The sequence below is a fragment of the Lactuca serriola genome, chromosome 3, assembly GCF_051521515.1.
Source record: "Lactuca serriola cultivar US96UC23 chromosome 3, Lser_US96UC23_V15, whole genome shotgun sequence".
NCBI classification, from domain to species: Eukaryota; Viridiplantae; Streptophyta; class Magnoliopsida; order Asterales; family Asteraceae; genus Lactuca; species Lactuca serriola.
In genome coordinates, this window is record NC_136410.1 from 36,514,525 (window position 1) to 36,532,315 (window position 17,791).

Here is a 17,791-nt window from a genome sequence, read left to right on the forward strand (position 1 = left end):
TACTACTCGTGGACCTTTGCTTTGGCATCAAAGACTCGATAATCTCAGCAACCCAATTTTTCAGCATTTGTTATTGAGTCATTCAATTTGATGCAATAATAATATGTCTAATGTTATTTGTCGACCATGTTAGCTAGAAAAACATGTTAGACTTTTTTTTCTTTATCCTAGTATGCCGTTCATTTTCCTTTTGAAATTGTTCACTATGATTATATAGACATCCCCCGATTCATAGTCATAATGGAATAAAATATTATGTCGTGTTTTTGGATAAGTTCGCTCGTTTTATGTGAGTGTATTCGATTCCTTAAAACCGGATGCTTTTTTCAAGTTTCTTCATCTCCATGTTTATGTTCAAAATCAATTCAAACGTGACATTAAAACCTTTTAACATGATATATTTCCAATTCTCTTATCCCACAAATTATTTTGCTCCTTATATAAGGATGTCTTATAAATGGTGATTTTTTCAAAATTATAAAACGGCACAAAATCATTAAGAAAAGGGCCACTTTTTTTTTTTATCAAAGGACTTTAAAATTTTAATTAAATAAGAAATGCATTGTCTAAAATAAAGATTGATTTATGATGAATTAAATTTATTGTTTAGTAATCTGATTTTAAACGTATAGCATAACATCTTAATATTGATTTTAAAGATGTATTTCTTGAAATATAAATACATTTAGAATACGTTGATGTTACAAATAAATTATAATATATGTGAATTTTGATTATAAATCTTTAATATGAGATCATAAATGGTTTTAAAATTATATTTTATAAATAGATATTTTCTAAATCATAGAATTTAAAGGAACAGTCTGATCTGATTTATGGAATGCAGTCTCGTGGTTAAATGGTTTGACTCGCGACACCTGAGACCGACTGTTTAATTGAAGATGGCCGGAAACTGGTTGCTGCCGGCGGAAACCACCAGTAGCGGTCGCCCAGTTCTTCAGCCTGGCGAGGTCGAGTCCTCCCTACAACCCACCGTCGACTTAGTCAATGAAGAAAACCCCAATTTGCCGATTTTCAAGTCCGGTCTTCTCATTCTGACCACCTACCGTCTCCTCTGGCTCCCTAACCCTGAATCAACTACATCCGCTCCGACATCAAAAGCGGTGGCAGTTCCTCTTGCTGCCATCACTCACATATTTCAGTCTAAGAAGTCCATTAAGGGGATGTTTGCCAGTCCTAGGGTTAGGTTCCAGGTATCGGTTACGCCTGATGGAAGAGTACAGGAGAGGGGGTCTAAATCCGCTGTAATTACATTAGTTTTTCGAGGGAAATCGGATCCTGATTCCTTTGTGGGGAAATTCTACGAGGCCTGGAGGGGAAGAGCATGGGTAGGTGCAGTTTCGGCTTCTAGCCAAGGTGAATCGATGCCAGTTGTGTTGGGTGATGGTGGTGGATCAAGTAGCAGCGATACAGGATTCGCGTTGAAAATGCCGGTGGTTGGGGTTTCCGGAATACTGAGAAAGGAGCAAGAAATGTGGGAGAGTACTGATAAGAGCTTGCAGGATGCATTTCAGGACTTGAATGCTCTCATGGTATGTAACGACATCTCATGGTTTTGCACAGATAACTATCGTGAGTGCATATAAGTTGAGTTTGAATTGTTTGTTACTTTGTTCTTCAGACTAAAGCTAAAGACATGGTGATACTGGCTGAAAAGATGAGGCAAAAACTTCTTTCTTCCTCTTCCTCTTCCTCCTCAAGTACTCAAACCAATGCCACAAACGATGAAGAGATGAGTTCCAAAGAAGAGATGCAGGAGTGGTTGTTAAGTGTTGGTATTATCTCCCCTGTTACAAAAGAGTCAGCTGGGGCTTTGTACCACCAACAGTTATCTCGTCAGGTTTTACATCTTCTTTAATTCGTCAGAAAAACATATAATTTCATTACAGAGGATAACTTCCAAATTTGACAGTGCTTCATCTTCTTCATTATAAACTCAGTTGGCTGATTTCGTGAAAATTCCATTAGAGAAAGCTGGGGGAATAATGAATCTCATAGATATCTACTGTCTCTTCAATCGTGCCCGTGGAACAGGTTCTTTACTGTCTGGTATTTCAATCTCTTCATATCATAGAACAACACACTTCTGATTCCTTGTTTTCTTTCGTTACAGAGTTGATTTCACCTGATGATTTGCTTCGTGCATGTTCACTATGGGAAAAGTTTAATGTGTATGTACAAACTACCAATAGCCTTGCATCTCATTCTGTTTTAGAATCAAGACTTATCAAGCTATATTTATCTAAGTCCAGTTTTACTATATTGATTTTTATTGCAGTCCAGTAATGCTTAAGAAGTTTGAAAGTGGGGTGATGGTGATCCAGAATAAGTCACACAGTGATGAAGAGGTAAAGAAGTTGTTTTACATGTTACATTGGTTATAAAGGATATGTGGCTTGTGAGGGTTTACTTGAGAATTATACTTGTGGAAAAATGAATGTAGGTATTTTCTAGAATAAGAACACTGGTACAAAAGCCTGATGCCCTGCAAACTGGGATCAGTGCCACTGATGCTGCAAGGATGCTTGGAATTGCTCCAGCTATGGCCAAGGAGCATCTGCTTGCTGCTGAGAGCAAAGGTATTTTATTGGTTTGGATTTTGGAAACAAGTCAGTTTGTTAGATTTTAGTAACAATAGCATAAAAAAAATGCTCTTGTCAGGTTTTCTATGCAGAGATGTGAGCCCTGATGGTTTTCGTTTCTACATCAACATATTTCAAGACATTGATCCCAATGACTTATACTTGTAAGTCAATAACTACACACTTTTATCTTGAATCTACAACAACACATATAGATATAGATATTTTAGTAAACCTGATGTCAAAATTGATATAAACCAATCATGATATAATATAACCTGATGGGAAAATTGGTTAAATTATGGAGACAATTGATAAACATTATGCCTTTCTTTTGTTAACACACCTTATTTGTTTCATGAGTTGTTAAAATTTTTGGTGGTTGTGTAGGGTGAAAGAGTACGGTATATATGATGCATGGAATCGTGCTGCAATTGCTTCCAGGTAGGTAGGTCCCATTTGGTTTTCACTCAAACTCAAATTTATTTAGGAGGTTGTGAGTGACTTAACATAGTTTCTTTACACCTACACAATTGTTATGTTACAGGTAAAAGGCTGGACAATAGGTACAATCACTAAAAGTTCCTCGTGGGGACATTTGTTATGATACAACAGCTTGATATTTCTAGAAGAGTTACATCTGCATTTTGCACTCAATTCAAAGATCCTTCTAGGAGGTTAGAGGTAGGTAGGGAAGAACACCTTTCAAATTTCAATGTTCATCAAGAATCAAGCTTGGCATGTTTTCAAGGACAAAAGAATAAAGTGGTGAAAGATGGTGGATGTAAAAGCATCTTAAGATGATGTTATACTTTTTTTTTTTTATTATTATTATTTAATTGAAACAGAATTACAGAAAGGAACATCAATGAGTATTTAACCAGTTGAGTTGAGTGAGTAAATAGTTTTTTTTTTTTGGTCAAGTGTTATCTGGGACAAATTGTATGTATTAACAACATTTGGTTTGGTTTTACTTTTTACCGAATGAGTTGACATATCACATATACAGACCATGTTATCAGAAGCGTCATTAAAATCAAACCTTAATGAAGACTATGAGGTGAGGTGTTGTACTATTTTTGAACAAAATAAAGATACTTACTTTTTGCCCCTTGACATATATGACTATATTTAATACAATAACATTGTATTAAATGCTCTGAGGATTTCATTTAATGCGTTCAATATTGTAGTAGTTAAAAGGGTTAAAAAGTCCAACTCATCAAGTCAAATTACAACCGGACGAATTAAAGGTCTATCTTTGGAGTTTGAAGACAATTTTTATAAATACAAATACCATTAAAGTTCTCATTGATGATGTCTTTAGACATTTATTCCAAGAAAACCATTTGACTACCATTTTAGACTTGCAGACATTCAAGTCTAGTTCTCAATGCGATAACAATTGCATCAAAGATCATTTATGTGATCTTTGCATTCTCATTATTTATATTTTAGAGAGAGAGAGAGAGAGAGAGAGAGAGATTTACAATTGTGTCAATAACATCAAAGATTATCAAGAACTGTACATAGATAGATATTTACAATGAATGTCCAAACAAAAACTCACACATAACACAGCACAGCAATTGCCTTGTTAATAATATGCAATGCAATCCCTCTGATGAGCAAATGCTAATCAATCATTTGTGATTGTGTTTTGGTTTTCAAGATCGACTTGGAAGGAGGAGATCTGGACAAGGCAAAATTCCCTTTGTCATCAACTTTCCCATAAGAAGACAGACTAGGGGCCATCACTATCCTGCATTTGCTTGATGTATCACACCCCATTTCAACACCAAAGTATGACAAATGGTCTGATATACTGTTTCCAGATACTGATCTGAAATATTCGTTTCTTCATCAAAACATATCCACCAAAAAAATATGTATCAATGAGGGGTTAAATTACTACCTGCTACAATCAGGGTCTTCACCAGAACCATCACATATCTTCTCAACTTCATAAATAAGAAATCCAAATCCAAGATTATACAGCCACACCTGCAAGAATCAGAATATGCATTAGTTATTTAGCCATAACACTAGTCACTAGGGAAGGAAAACAAGTCAAGAATTAACATCACCTCTCTTGGAAAGTGATGATAGGTCTTATGTGGTAAGTGCTGATAATAAGGGGGCAGATGTGGTACCAAATCATGTTCATGTGTCACTCTAAATGTATTTGGTACAACTTCACTATAATAAGATGCAAATGCAGCATTCCCAATTCTTGGCTGCCCAAATGTCATCACCTCAACATTATTCCCTCCATAAATCAGCTGCATTTATTTATTTATTTTTTAAAAAAATATATATATATATATATTCTTCAATTTACCTTCAAAAGATAAAACATATTATATAATCACCAACAAAAAAAAATATATTATTATTACTACCGCAAGATCAAGCCCACAAAAAGCAGCCATGGCCCCACCCATTGAATGCCCTGTCACCATAATCTTCAGGTCTCCATACATCTCTTTTGCTCTACTAACACCATCTAGAATTCCAGACCTCACAATTGTATTGTTGTAAGCATTAAAAAACCCATGATGCACCTGAAACAATAAAAGATGAACCAATAAACTATCACAATAGCATAAAAATTATTAAAATAAAACACCCACCTTCCCATCTGTGCATCCAGGATAATCAAAATCAAGCTGTTTCCAGAATAAGTCCTCAATCCAATTCTGTATACTGTAACCATGCCAGTCTTCATGAGAAACGATAATCTATAAATAAAAGACCATGAAATAACAATAAACAAACACCTGGTTTCTTGAGTGCCTCTGAATGCAATAACAATTGCATCAAGATCATCTGCAACCCCAACAAAGGCCTGAAGACAGTTCTCAACATCAACTATCAGCTCTAAAACTTCAAAACCCTGATTCAAGATAACATCAAAATCAGCATAATTTGAAGAGTACTGTTTATCAGTTTTCATATGTTATAATTATAAACTGCCAAGTACCATGGTCAGGCCATCACATCTTGAACAAGTCCAAGTAAAAAGCTGTGTTAAATCTGACATATATACCTGCATTTTGGTTTATTGTTAATTGTTCTACTTAACTTAATTACTCCATAATGTCTCATAGTGTCATGTTGAGCTTACTGCAGAAGCATATTCCACTAGAATTGTGGCGAGTGTGTGATTGTAAAGTGGTGAGGGAACCTTATTCTTGATTTCAAGTCCTGTGTCCATAAAAAAAAACTTGATGTATAAGTAAATTCGTGGTACTTTCTGAGCAAAAAGAAACCCCAACACAGAGATGTAGACATCTACAGATCAAAAAAAGATTCTAAATACATAATCAATGGTGGTTGCTCTTATGTTATCGACTCTCATTCACCAATATTCAATTGAATAAAGTTTTAACCCTAGTGTACTCAAAAAGGGTAAAAACATGGAGAAGAATAATTGAGGTTACAAAAAGTCTTCGTACTGTCACATACATGGCCCCTCACCAAAAGGCAAATGAAAGTTAGTGTATAAAGGCTCCCTACCCCATCTCTGAAGAAGCAAAGAACCTTGGTGAGGTAGCTTTTTGTGTCATTATAAACCAATAATGAACAGGCTAGAAACACGAACACTAGGGCACCGAGAAATCAGAACCTAAGTAAGGTACATCAATTATTACCTCTGCCAGTTGAACCAGCAAATAAGCACATGATAATCAGCAACGTCACCCACCGTCTTCGCTCCATATAAACTGCAAACAAGTTCCAGAACCGTCAAACAAGTGTTGGATTGACCTAAAATCCAAAACCCTCGTTGTAGACAGAAAACAAACGAACAAACCAAACAAGAACAAAAGGTTGAAGATTATGAAATATAACAAGAATTAAATACGCCGCTTCAGGGCAAAATACAAATACAAACCTAATTCCCAGATCGCCTTGGCAACCCTCGAGATATGGGGATGAATTCCAATGACAAATTGGTGATTATGTTGCCCCAATTGTAGTCTTGGATTAAAATTTTTAGTTTTCCGAGAATTTTCAATCTTCCTTCAATTGCTAACGTAAAAACGGAAGATTAATATTGGAAGCTTTGGAGTGATAAGGACGAGAATCAATGGCGTGTGCTTGGTGTTCATCTACCAGATGACTTCTAATAGGGCGGTTTTGAACGGTGAATTGTATTTATAAGCGGTACTATATTCGGTATTTGGTCTTTATGATCGTAACAAATTTTTTTTTTGGGCTCGTCACAACTTGCAAACAATACCAAAGTACAAATTATTGCATCATACCATAACCTTTTTATAAGTTCGTCATAACATAACCGTTTGTTGTAGACAAATTTTAAAAATGGTCCTTGTTGTTTCTAAAAGGTATCAATTCCAACACAAGGTTTGCTAAGCTAAGCTATTCTGTTGATTGTTAGGCTTGAGGGATTGGTGTTACATATGCCACACCAACTTTTTGCTAGCCCCCTAAGCTTTTGCCAAAAAATTGTTTACCTTGTAATTATAATTATTAGAGCTTGTAATTATTAGAGAGCTGTGGTGTGTTATTTAAATAGATTTGATTTAAAAAAAAAAAAAAAACAAGTTAGAGAGCACCAATCACATCTCTCTCTCTCTCTCTCTCTCTCTCTCTCTCTCTCTCTCTCTCTCTCTCTCTCTCTCTCTCTCAACAACGAGTTGAAGTTTGACGAGCCCTTTGGCATGTTTAAGGGAGTGGTTAAGAACCACTTTGTCTAGTCTTATGGTTTCTAAATCTTGCATTGTTAGTCGTTTCGATTGATTAACATTGTTCAAAACATATAAAATGAGCAATTTACCATTTTTTGTATTTTTTTTTGCTTTTACAAGGACCATATGTGTAACATCATCCAAATAAAATATAACCCGCCCCCTTCCTCTGCATATCACCGCCTTTCTCCTTCCCATCCCCCTTTGATCACCTCATTTCTCTTCCACTACGACGGTTCCTCCACGTCGACGACGACCATGAACTTATTTCTCAAAATCGCAATGACATCGCCAAAAACAACATTTGATCCATCTAGTTCATCATCGATGCTCCCGAAAAACATCACCATCCTTCACCAAAACCATGTTATGACAAATACCTAACGACTTCCAATCATCATTCCTTGCATTGAATCGATGGTGTAATGGTAACAAATAAAGCTCAAAACGAAGTATAGACACTAGTTATGAGCTAACAACGAGTCCTGTCATTGAGGAATTTAGTCACATGTGACATTCTATATGGGGCGCCGACGATGAATGTCATCAAGAAAATCCATATTGTCGATATCGCACTCTTGTTTTTAACACCGACACAGTTAATGAAGGTAGTTCCCCATTATGATTTCTTTTACTTCCTCTGAATCCATCTCGTCATCAATAGTTTGGTCAAAATGCCTAAGTTTTTAGTATGAACAGATATGTACTACAACAAAACCACGTTTCTAATTTAAATCTAAAACTTTTTTTTTTTTAAATCTAATATTATTTTTTTAGTCGATTGATTGGTCGTTAAAGAAAGAATAATGAGATAACCAAATGGAAGGGGGGGGGGGGGGGGGGGGCAAAAACGTTGATAGGTGGCGATGGGGAGGTGACAAGTTAGATACTATTTAGAGGATGTTATACAAATTGTCTTTATAAAAAGCAAAAAAAAAAAAAAATACAAAAAAATGGTAAATTTCTTATTTTGTGTGTTTTTAACGGTGTTAGTCAAGAAGACCAACCATGCAAATTTCAGAAACCATAATAACTAATGGTGTAGTATTTTGTAATGTCCTGAAGTTGGTACCTTTTGAAAACTACAATAATCAGTTCATGAAATATTGTCTTTATTATATAAAAATGTCTATAAAACTACTTGTCCGACAAAAAAACATATATGTGTTGTCAGCAAAGAGATCAGATCATCTATACTTCAACTGTTGTGCAATCTCAAATTTTATTAAATGTCATTATCAAATCTGATTTGAATATTATATTTTATATTTAACTACATATTTAGCTTATAAAAGCAAGTAAAATCTATAAATTATGTAATTTGTAGTTAATTATACCATATGTATAAAACCTCAATAGGATTATCGTTATACCTACACAATCTCCCGATAACTTCATGATTAATCTTTTGTGTTTTAACAAACTCAATCAATCTCAAACCATTCATGAGTAATTATTTAACCATTTAATATATAACAATCTAAGTGTCTAAACTTGCCAAAGTTACAAGACTATCACAAATTGATAATATGTGCAATTAGGTTTTAGCATGATGGAACCTCGTAATCTAAATTCATTAGCCATTATACCTCTTCACCCACAACAATTATTGCGACAACCCCATATTCTATTCTTGCGTTTGTAATACAAACACTAGCATTGCTTCCACGATCCGTTCTTACGAGTACGCTGCGCGTACCCACATATACGCCGAACATACGGGTTGCAATGTGAAACCCAACCACATGGAACCAAATGTGCAAACTTCAATTAGGTTAAGCACTAAAATGGAAATACATGATAATCGAATATTACATGGATTTATGTACGTTTCAAAGATTTAGAAAAGATGAATGAGAACTCATTACCTCTTAAAATCAGACATTGATTTAAGCTCTAATGCTTCTTTCAAATGTGTCATTCTCTATCTCTCTATAACCTCAATCTCGTTCAAATGAAAATAAGAAAAAAAATGTTTGGGGCTTATCTTCAAAAATTTGACATTTAATCATATTTAGTCTTTTTAGTTATCTTTTTTCATTTGACCACCATTGAATTCACTGCATATAATCATTCTCAAATTCCTTTATCTTAGCACATATCCATATTAGAATCGGATTTGTGTATGTTTCATAGATTTAGAAAAGGTGAATAAGAATTTATTACCTCTTAAAATTAGGCATGTATTTAGTGCTTCTTTCAAATTTATCATTCTTTCTCCTTACAACCTCAATCTCTTTCAAATAAAATAAAAAAAAGATGGTTGAGGCTCATCTTCAAAACTTTGACATTTGATCATATTTAGTCCATATAGGGTCCTTTTCCTTTTTTTTTTTTTCATCATTGCCCACAAACACTTATTCAACATCCTCAAGTTACTAGATTAACCCTAACCACAAATTCCCTAACCCAGGTTCTCCTTTTAGGGTGTTAGTTGGGTAAAATCATGATCAACTATAGAATTTTCACAACATATTAAGGCATCTCCAACTCACCCCGAAACTTCATTTTTTCTCTATTTCTTTTCCTATTCTTCTCCAACCCTACCCCATTTCCACCTCCATTTTTGGAGATACGAATAGTATTCCCCCATATATGGAGGAATTCTATTCATATCTCCAAAAATAGAGGTGAAGTTTGGTTGTTAATTTTAGTCCCTCTCATTTTTATTTTATATATTACTAGTTTATTTTATCTATTAATTATAATTTAAATGCAATATTTAATATTTATAATATCATGTTATATACAATTTATATTATGTTAAAATATAATATATATTTGTTAAAATCTAATTAGTAAAATGGTGTATTTGACAATATATATAAGTTATAAAAATAGAATATTTTAGGAATATACTTTTTGAGATAAAAAACAGGGTAGAAAATGGAGTAGGGTTGGAGATGAAACACTATTTACACCATTTTTACTCCATTTATGGGGGACAAATGAAGATGAGTTGGAGATGGTCTAAGTGAACCGTTAAGTTCTCAACATTTACCTTTAAATATAAAACTAATTCATAAAATTATTAAATTAACTTTTATTATGACTATTTTGTTCTTTATTTATTTTTATTAAATTTAAAATTTACCTTAAAACTGGTGTTATAGTTTCTTTTAACAAAAATAGATGGTTTAATTAAAATTCTGGGCATTCTCAATCCTATCAAATTTGTTCAAATAAAGACAACAAAACATCCTTGTTTAATATTAGCACTTTCATTTAAACAAAACCAATAACTGTCATTCCCTGGGAATAATCTTTATAATTTGCAAAGTATACATCATTATCTGCGTAATTAGCAAAGAAGACATCATCATATCAATTTAAAATATACCAAGCAAAACAACTAAGCGAAAATGAGGAATGAAATTAGTAAATGGTCGTAACACGTACATATGGAATAAATGGGCTAAAAATACAAATGATGGTACAAGTGAAATAATGTTGAAGTTGGTTGAAACAAAAGTGGAAAGAAGGAATGTAATCTAGAATGAAGAAAAAAATCAAAGCATCAAGCAAATTACATATCAAAGGTAATGGCCTAACCGTCTAGCCATATGGAGTGACTTTCATATGAGAAGTCATGAGCTTAAATATCGATGAAAACATATGTGATTATTTAAAAATAAGTTAGTTACTTTGCCGTTTTACAAAATAAATCAAACAAATTACATAAACAATTTTTATCGCATTTTTCTTCTTCTTTTTCTTCATTTTTTTTTTTTCAAATTTGGTCTAAATGCAAAATGATTATTAAAAAAAAATAGGTCAAAAATTAGATTTAACGACAGAAAGACTAACCATGTAACAAAATAAAACCATAAGCTAACACGATTGATGTAATAGTTCATGTGCTTTACCAAAATTTATACTGTTGGTCTAACTATTGAATTTTTTATATTATTCATCTCTATGGTTTGCATTTATTTACCGATGGTCCTTAAATCGTTAAAATTAAAAACAAAGTTGTTAGTTTTTTTTAGAATGCAAGTATTTTCCTTCTATTCAATATTTTTGTTATTTTTTTGTTTCCGATTTATTTGCTACCATGTTTGTTCATCACCATCCAACATACCATCGTCACCGCTAACCATCAACCACCAACCGCCACTAATCACTATCACCATCCAACATCATTTACAACCACCACCATCACTAATTATCATCATCTCTAACAAACATCAACTCCACCACCACAACCACTGAATTCATGAATGTCGCCACCATCCCCACCACCATAACCACTAATCACCACCACCACCATAGTTTTCTATTTAAATTTATAAAAATCATAAAATATAAACTATAGTTACCGATCAGTTTGGCATTTAAGATTCAATCATCACCAACATCACCACCGTCACCACTATCACAAATACCACCACTAGTATTGTGTTCATTTGACCACCACAACCGTTCACCATTTTTAGCTCTAAAACAAAGAAAAAACTGAAAAATATACCTAAAAAATATGAAAACAACCAATTATCAAATTATGAACACCACCATCTTTCAGCGTCACGAGTCCCACCACCATAACCACCAATTACCCAAATATGAATATGAAAACCATAAATTAAATTATTTACAACCTAACACTCATGAACAAACTTGAAAACCAAAACCGATTTATCCGTAAATTGCAACCCAAAATTGAAAACCTACCAACCTGAAGTCGAAAGAAGAAAGAAAGAGATATGGGAGGTAGGTTTTGGCGACCAGAGTCGCAGTTATAGGAGGTGAAAGATACATAGATAACCGACAAGTTTTAATGGGAGAGGAAGACAAATTTGCTTCAAGATGTTGGTGGTTAAAGAGGGTGTGGATTCCAGGGCGGTGCCGAAGCGTTGGAGCTATAACTGCCAACCACAGAGATGTTGAAAGCTAGAGAGAAAAAAATATAGTGATGTGGTTTCCTCCAATTTGATGGGAGTCAGTGACTAGAATAATATTTTTTTAGTGTTTCTTTAAACTATTTTAGAAATGGTCCCCGCATTAGTATTAGTAGAAATTGTCAATAAAATAGAGAAAAAAAAAGAAGAGGTATAAAAGTCATTGTACTGGCCTTTAATAGACCAATACAGACAGAATTTTGCAACAATTGCAAATCACATGGATAGTCATGTTAAAAATTCAATAATAAGATCGATAGGATAAACTTGGGAAAAACATAAGGACCAAATATGTAATTTACTTTAAAATATAAAATTATATTAAAATTATGACTTTTTTGAAACGAGACGGACCATTCCTACAATTTTGTCAAATGAAATTTAAACGGAACGAGATAAGGTTTGAAGCATGGTTAAAACTAAAGTGAATGTATGGTGAGCAATACAAAGTGTGAAAGCACATACCGTGTGGGACCCACCCCACCACCCAACACAAAGACCATCGGACCGGAGCCGTTAATGATGACCCGAACCCGTAATTTGCTCGTATTCCGAGAGACAAAAAGAGATGCGAAAGAAATACCCAAAAACAAAACCACACTCCACACTGTTTATGTCCGTAGATTTCGACAACATTACACCAAAATCAACCTCACCTAATTCTCTCTTAACCGCTCCAAATTTACAAAAAACCCATCCTTTTCAGTTTTCACTTACAAGATGATTCTATTTCCACCCCTTTCTTCTTTCTTCACAGCCCATATACAGGATATTATTATTATATTTCTTTAATTTATTTTTCTTTCCCTTCTTTTTCCTCAGTTTCTTCGATTTGTTGATCTGCTTTTTTTGGGTGAGAAATAAGTTACTGTTGATCGGTCACTCATGAGTTAGCTCATGGCCTCCAATCTTTCATTCGCAATCCTAGTGAGAGAGAAGAGAGAGAACGTTTTCGATTTCGATTTCGATTCCTCTAGGCTGAAAGATAGTTAATTTGTATAATTTCCTATGTATAGATTATAGGCTGGGGATATAGAAACCCATCAGATATAATTTGTGGGTTCGTTTGTTTTTGGCATGGGGTGTTTTCCATGCTTTGATTCATCAAACAAAGAAGGAAATGGTGTAAAGGAAGTGTCTAAAAAGGATATTGGGAAAGAAGGTTCGGCTCCTCATCAATCTCATCATGTCAGTAGGGTTAGTTCAGGTAATAAAACACTTTCCCATCTTCGAATTCTCCTTCTTTATGTATTCTTTCTTCTTCTATTCATCTTCAATTTCTAGTCTGATCTGTTGAGTCGATTAGTTTTTTTGATTCGATGAGCTGGGTCTCAACAAGATTCTGAATTGGTTCGAAACAATGGTTCTGTTTAAGAATGTATCTCCAAAGATCTGCTTGAAAATTTGGGGATGTCTAATTCCATCATTGTTATAGGAAAATCAAAATCCCGTGTTAGTTTGGATCCTAAGAAGGACCAGATGGTTACAAAAGATGGACAAACAGCAAACATTGCAGCACAAACGTTTACTTTTCGTGAGCTTGCTGCAGCAACAAAGAACTTTCGCCCTGAGTCTATGTTAGGAGAAGGTGGTTTTGGGCGTGTTTACAAAGGTCGTTTGGATAGCACAGGACAGGTGATTTTGAAAAAAAAAAAATCATGTCTTTTTTATAACATGTTTAAATGTTGAATGGTTTGTTCTTGTTGTCGGCATTCTGAAAAGAAGTTGTTTACTTTGCAGGTAGTTGCTGTGAAGCAGCTTGATAGAAATGGTCTTCAAGGGAATAGAGAGTTTTTGGTGGAGGTTCTTATGCTTAGCCTGTTACATCACCCAAATCTTGTGAATTTGATAGGTTATTGTGCAGATGGAGATCAACGCCTCCTAGTTTATGAGTTTATGCCTTTGGGATCACTTGAAGATCATTTACACGGTTAGATTTCTCATTTCTCTCACTATTTTGAAATCCATCAATGTTAGTACCTTTATCAAGTGTTTCCCTTTGATCTTGGCTTTCACAAATCACAGTAGGTTGAATGGATGGATTAATGGAAACTGAAAATTCCAGTTACAAGGGTTTGGAATGTTGATCACATTGTAGCTTTTCTAGAATCACTCTTTACATTGTATTAGAGCCTAAAGCCTTAATAATAAGAAGGAAAAGCCTGTTCAAGTGTTGTTCCTTTTTGACTTAATGGAATCGATGGGGACAGGTGGACTTAGTCCTGTATAAGCTATATATGTTTCTTTTTTTACTTAATGCAGAAATAATGAAAAGTTAGAAAAAGAGGTTTTTTCCCATTTGTCCCTTACTTTTTACAAAGTTGCCTTTCTTTTTTTCTTCCATTTCCCCAAATTTGCCGTGATTTTCTCACAAAATTTAAAGCATATTTTATCTATACAACACTTAATTGGAAAAAATAGAAACAGGGCCTTGCACCATAATCAGACCACTAGCAATCATTTTAGGCAACATAGAACTATTTAAGGATTTACCAAATCTATTGCACTCTTCCACAAAAAGCTCACCTTTGACAAAAATAGCCATCAACCAGTTGTTGTTCTGTTTGACCAACTGAAGATATATATGTTTTGTTGACCCTTGATTTCCATTTGTCAATTATTGTTGTTTTTGTGAGTTGCTTGTGTTAGGCTATCTCATTGCTTAGGTAATAAGTACCTCACTTGTTATGTATGCATATTCTCATTGATGACTTAATCGGCTACTAAAGTTGCTGATTTCGTAATTTTCTTTCCTTTATTTAGAGACTATATATGATAATCCGATTCCATTGCTTTTCCTTGAGTTCATGGTGATTTTGACTATTTTTAAAGATCTTTTGGTTTCATTTAGTTGAATAGCAGACCTAGAGAAGAAACTAGCTCTACCCTAAGTCTTATTTAAGTTATATATTGATAATCATTTTTCTGTTAATAAATTACCAAACAATCAAACTGTTGTTCACTTTATAGACATGGGTGAGAGTATTGTACTATTTACAAGAATTATATATTGAATAGTCATATGTGGTCTGCTTTTAAGGACATATGTTACCATGACTTGCTTTTTGCAGCTTCTCTTCTTCATATTCATCCTAAAATTTTCTATTTGTCAGCCTTAGTTTCTGGAGATATGGTCATGAAATAGCAACATACTTTTCTATTTGTCTCTCTAATCTCAAAGTAGAAAGTACCCCACTTTTTTCTTTAGTTAATTACACTTTGACTTTCTTGAGACACCTCATCAATATTTATGTTTAACACAACAACATTACTAAACCATGTGCTAATGTTAGTTCAAAACATCAACGACACTAAATCATTTGCAAAGTATATCTGTAAATGTTTAGGGATGATTGTTGTGTCTTGTTAACTTTTAACTTTTGCAGATAGTTTAATATTGTTGCATAAAACCAAAATGTTGATAAAAAAGACCACATTTGATTATTCTCATTAAGCTTCATCAATAATGATCATATGCATATAATAAACATACTTACTTAGAACTTACAGTTATGTTTTTTTTTTTTTCTCTAGATCTTCCACCAGACAAAGAACCTTTAGACTGGAACACAAGAATGAAAATTGCTGCTGGTGCAGCAAAAGGTTTAGAGTATCTACATGACAAAGCAAATCCTCCAGTCATATACAGAGACTTAAAATCATCCAACATTCTTCTTGATGAAGGATACCACCCTAAATTATCTGATTTTGGTCTTGCAAAACTCGGTCCAGTTGGCGATAAAACACATGTCTCCACCAGGGTGATGGGCACATATGGCTACTGTGCTCCTGAATATGCCATGACAGGTCAGCTCACCTTGAAATCCGATGTTTACAGCTTCGGTGTTGTCTTCCTTGAACTTATAACTGGAAGAAAAGCCATCGACAATACCCGTGCTCCTGGAGAACACAATCTTGTTGCTTGGGTAAGTCATAACTCATACTACTCTCTTTCCTGTGGGCCCCGTTTGTTACATGACATGACAAAACAGGTTGTACTGCATGGGACTCTGAGAGGTTATTTCTTTTTTGCTTAATGGGTTAAGCACTTAATTTGGATGGCTATAGAAGGATGTTTCTTTTTTACTTAATCTGGATAGAACAACTTAATTGGTTAAGCCAAAAAAAACCTGGCTTAATGTATTAAGAATTAATGCGTTTGACGTATTTATGCAAAAATTGTAGGCACGACCACTTTTCAAGGACAGGAGGAAGTTTCCAAAAATGGCGGATCCATTATTGCAAGGGCGTTATCCAGTGAGGGGACTTTACCAAGCACTTGCAGTTGCAGCAATGTGTTTACAAGAACAAGCTGCAACAAGACCTCTGATTGGTGATGTTGTGACTGCTTTAACATACTTAGCCTCTCAACCCTACGACCCTGAAGCGGCTCGAGCTGAGAGAAGTGCCAGAGGCAGCGGCTCCGGTACACCCAGGAGCCGAGCTGACCGGAGGAACCCCAGTGATGGTGGTCTTGATGACTCCATGCCTCGGGCCCATGGTTCACCTTCCACTTACAAGAACTCACCTGATTACAGAAAGAGGGAGTCTTTGAGAGAGATCAACACCCGTGGTGCTGATCTTGCGGATGGTGAAAGCAGTAATGGTGGTGGTGGCTCTGGCCGGAAATGGGGGGTGGTGGAGGATTCTGATTCTCAGAGGAACAGTCCGGCGAATACCAGTAGCAGAGGCCGGAATCGGGATCTTGAGAGGGAGCGGGCGGTGGCCGAGGCTAAAGTTTGGGGGGAGAATTGGAGAGACAGAAAGAGAACAAACACAACTAGTGGTGGTGGTAGTGGTAGCGGCGGCGGTGGCGGTGGTGGTGGTAGTTTTGATGCTACAAATGAGTGATGGGGTTGAAGGTTGGTGGTTACATGTGTTTTTTTTTTCTGTTTTCTTTTTTTCCTGGCAAATAAGAGTGAGTTCTTATGATCAACTTTAGCTCTACTTGCTGATTGTTCTTCGTATGTTGGTTTAACGATATTGTGGTGGCAGATAAGAGAGGGGAAGTGCAGTTGGGAGGGGTGTTGACTTTTGTAAAAAAAAAAAAATTAAGATTTGCTTTGACTGTTTATGCAACCTTCGTAATTATATCATGGATTTGAGTTAAAAAAAAAAGCTTGGTGGCTCGTGGGTGGGATTTTTTGTTTGTGTTTTTGCGTATCTATGTATGTATCCTCTTGTATCAGATGTCCGTATGGGTACAATTTGAATCGAATTCTGATGTTTCATGTACACTTATCAGTTTTTTTTATGTATCTATTATCGGTGATTTTAGTCTCACAAAGTATTTTGTGTTATTGAAATTAATATGGGAGCTAAGGGTTTATAATTTGTACTCGATATATTATATGTTTGGCATGTGCATAGTGTACATATATAAGATCGAATTATAAACCGGTACGGCAAAATGACGGGAGGTCAAGGGGACTGTGCCCCCTTGCAGGGTCCTAGGGGCAGCGCCTCTAGCAGAGTCTATGGGGTGGTGCCGTTAGCGGTGGATGATTATGGTAAGATTGACAAATCTCGTTAGTTTTAGAAACAATTGTTCACGCATTTAAATATAGGATTTACTTAA

The 17,791-nt window shown here is 34.9% G+C and overlaps 3 protein-coding genes across 5 annotated transcripts; 2 read left to right on the plus strand and 1 right to left on the minus strand.

Annotated features, from left to right (window-relative positions):
• The first annotated feature begins 823 nt into the window (after window positions 1-823).
• Window positions 824-3,605, plus strand: LOC145091922 (EAP30/Vps36 family protein). Of its 2 annotated transcripts, none has more exons than XM_079029755.1 (9): window positions 824-1,553; window positions 1,643-1,861; window positions 1,962-2,055; window positions 2,135-2,192; window positions 2,300-2,369; window positions 2,465-2,600; window positions 2,683-2,767; window positions 2,994-3,051; window positions 3,151-3,605. In XM_079029755.1, the coding sequence occupies exons 1-8, from the start codon at window positions 903-905 to the stop codon at window positions 3,049-3,051; spliced, it is 1,371 nt and encodes a 456-aa protein (XP_078885881.1). In that variant the 5' UTR covers window positions 824-902; the 3' UTR covers window positions 3,151-3,605. The 2 variants fall into 2 exon arrangements, with proteins under 2 accessions (XP_078885881.1, XP_078885879.1); XM_079029753.1 differs by having other exon boundaries at window positions 2,994-3,047.
• Window positions 3,606-4,095: 490 nt separating this feature from the next.
• LOC145091923 (lipase-like) lies at window positions 4,096-6,837 on the minus strand. 2 transcript variants are annotated; one of them, XM_079029756.1, is made up of 10 exons: window positions 6,499-6,837; window positions 6,257-6,328; window positions 5,731-5,810; window positions 5,587-5,652; window positions 5,384-5,499; window positions 5,237-5,309; window positions 5,006-5,167; window positions 4,691-4,885; window positions 4,519-4,607; window positions 4,096-4,446 (listed from the first exon to the last, which is right to left on the minus strand). In XM_079029756.1, the coding sequence occupies exons 2-10, from the start codon at window positions 6,321-6,323 to the stop codon at window positions 4,239-4,241; spliced, it is 1,056 nt and encodes a 351-aa protein (XP_078885882.1). In that variant the 5' UTR covers window positions 6,324-6,328; window positions 6,499-6,837; the 3' UTR covers window positions 4,096-4,238. The 2 variants fall into 2 exon arrangements, with proteins under 2 accessions (XP_078885882.1, XP_078885883.1); XM_079029757.1 differs by lacking the exons at window positions 5,731-5,810; window positions 6,499-6,837 and having other exon boundaries at window positions 6,257-6,304.
• Window positions 6,838-12,815: 5,978 nt separating this feature from the next.
• LOC145091924 (serine/threonine-protein kinase PBL27-like) lies at window positions 12,816-17,500 on the plus strand. Its single transcript, XM_079029758.1, has 5 exons — window positions 12,816-13,420; window positions 13,649-13,848; window positions 13,954-14,143; window positions 15,748-16,139; window positions 16,399-17,500. Exons 1-5 carry the CDS (start codon window positions 13,291-13,293, stop codon window positions 17,062-17,064), a joined length of 1,578 nt encoding a protein of 525 aa, XP_078885884.1. The 5' UTR covers window positions 12,816-13,290; the 3' UTR covers window positions 17,065-17,500.
• The last annotated feature ends 291 nt before the right edge of the window (window positions 17,501-17,791 follow it).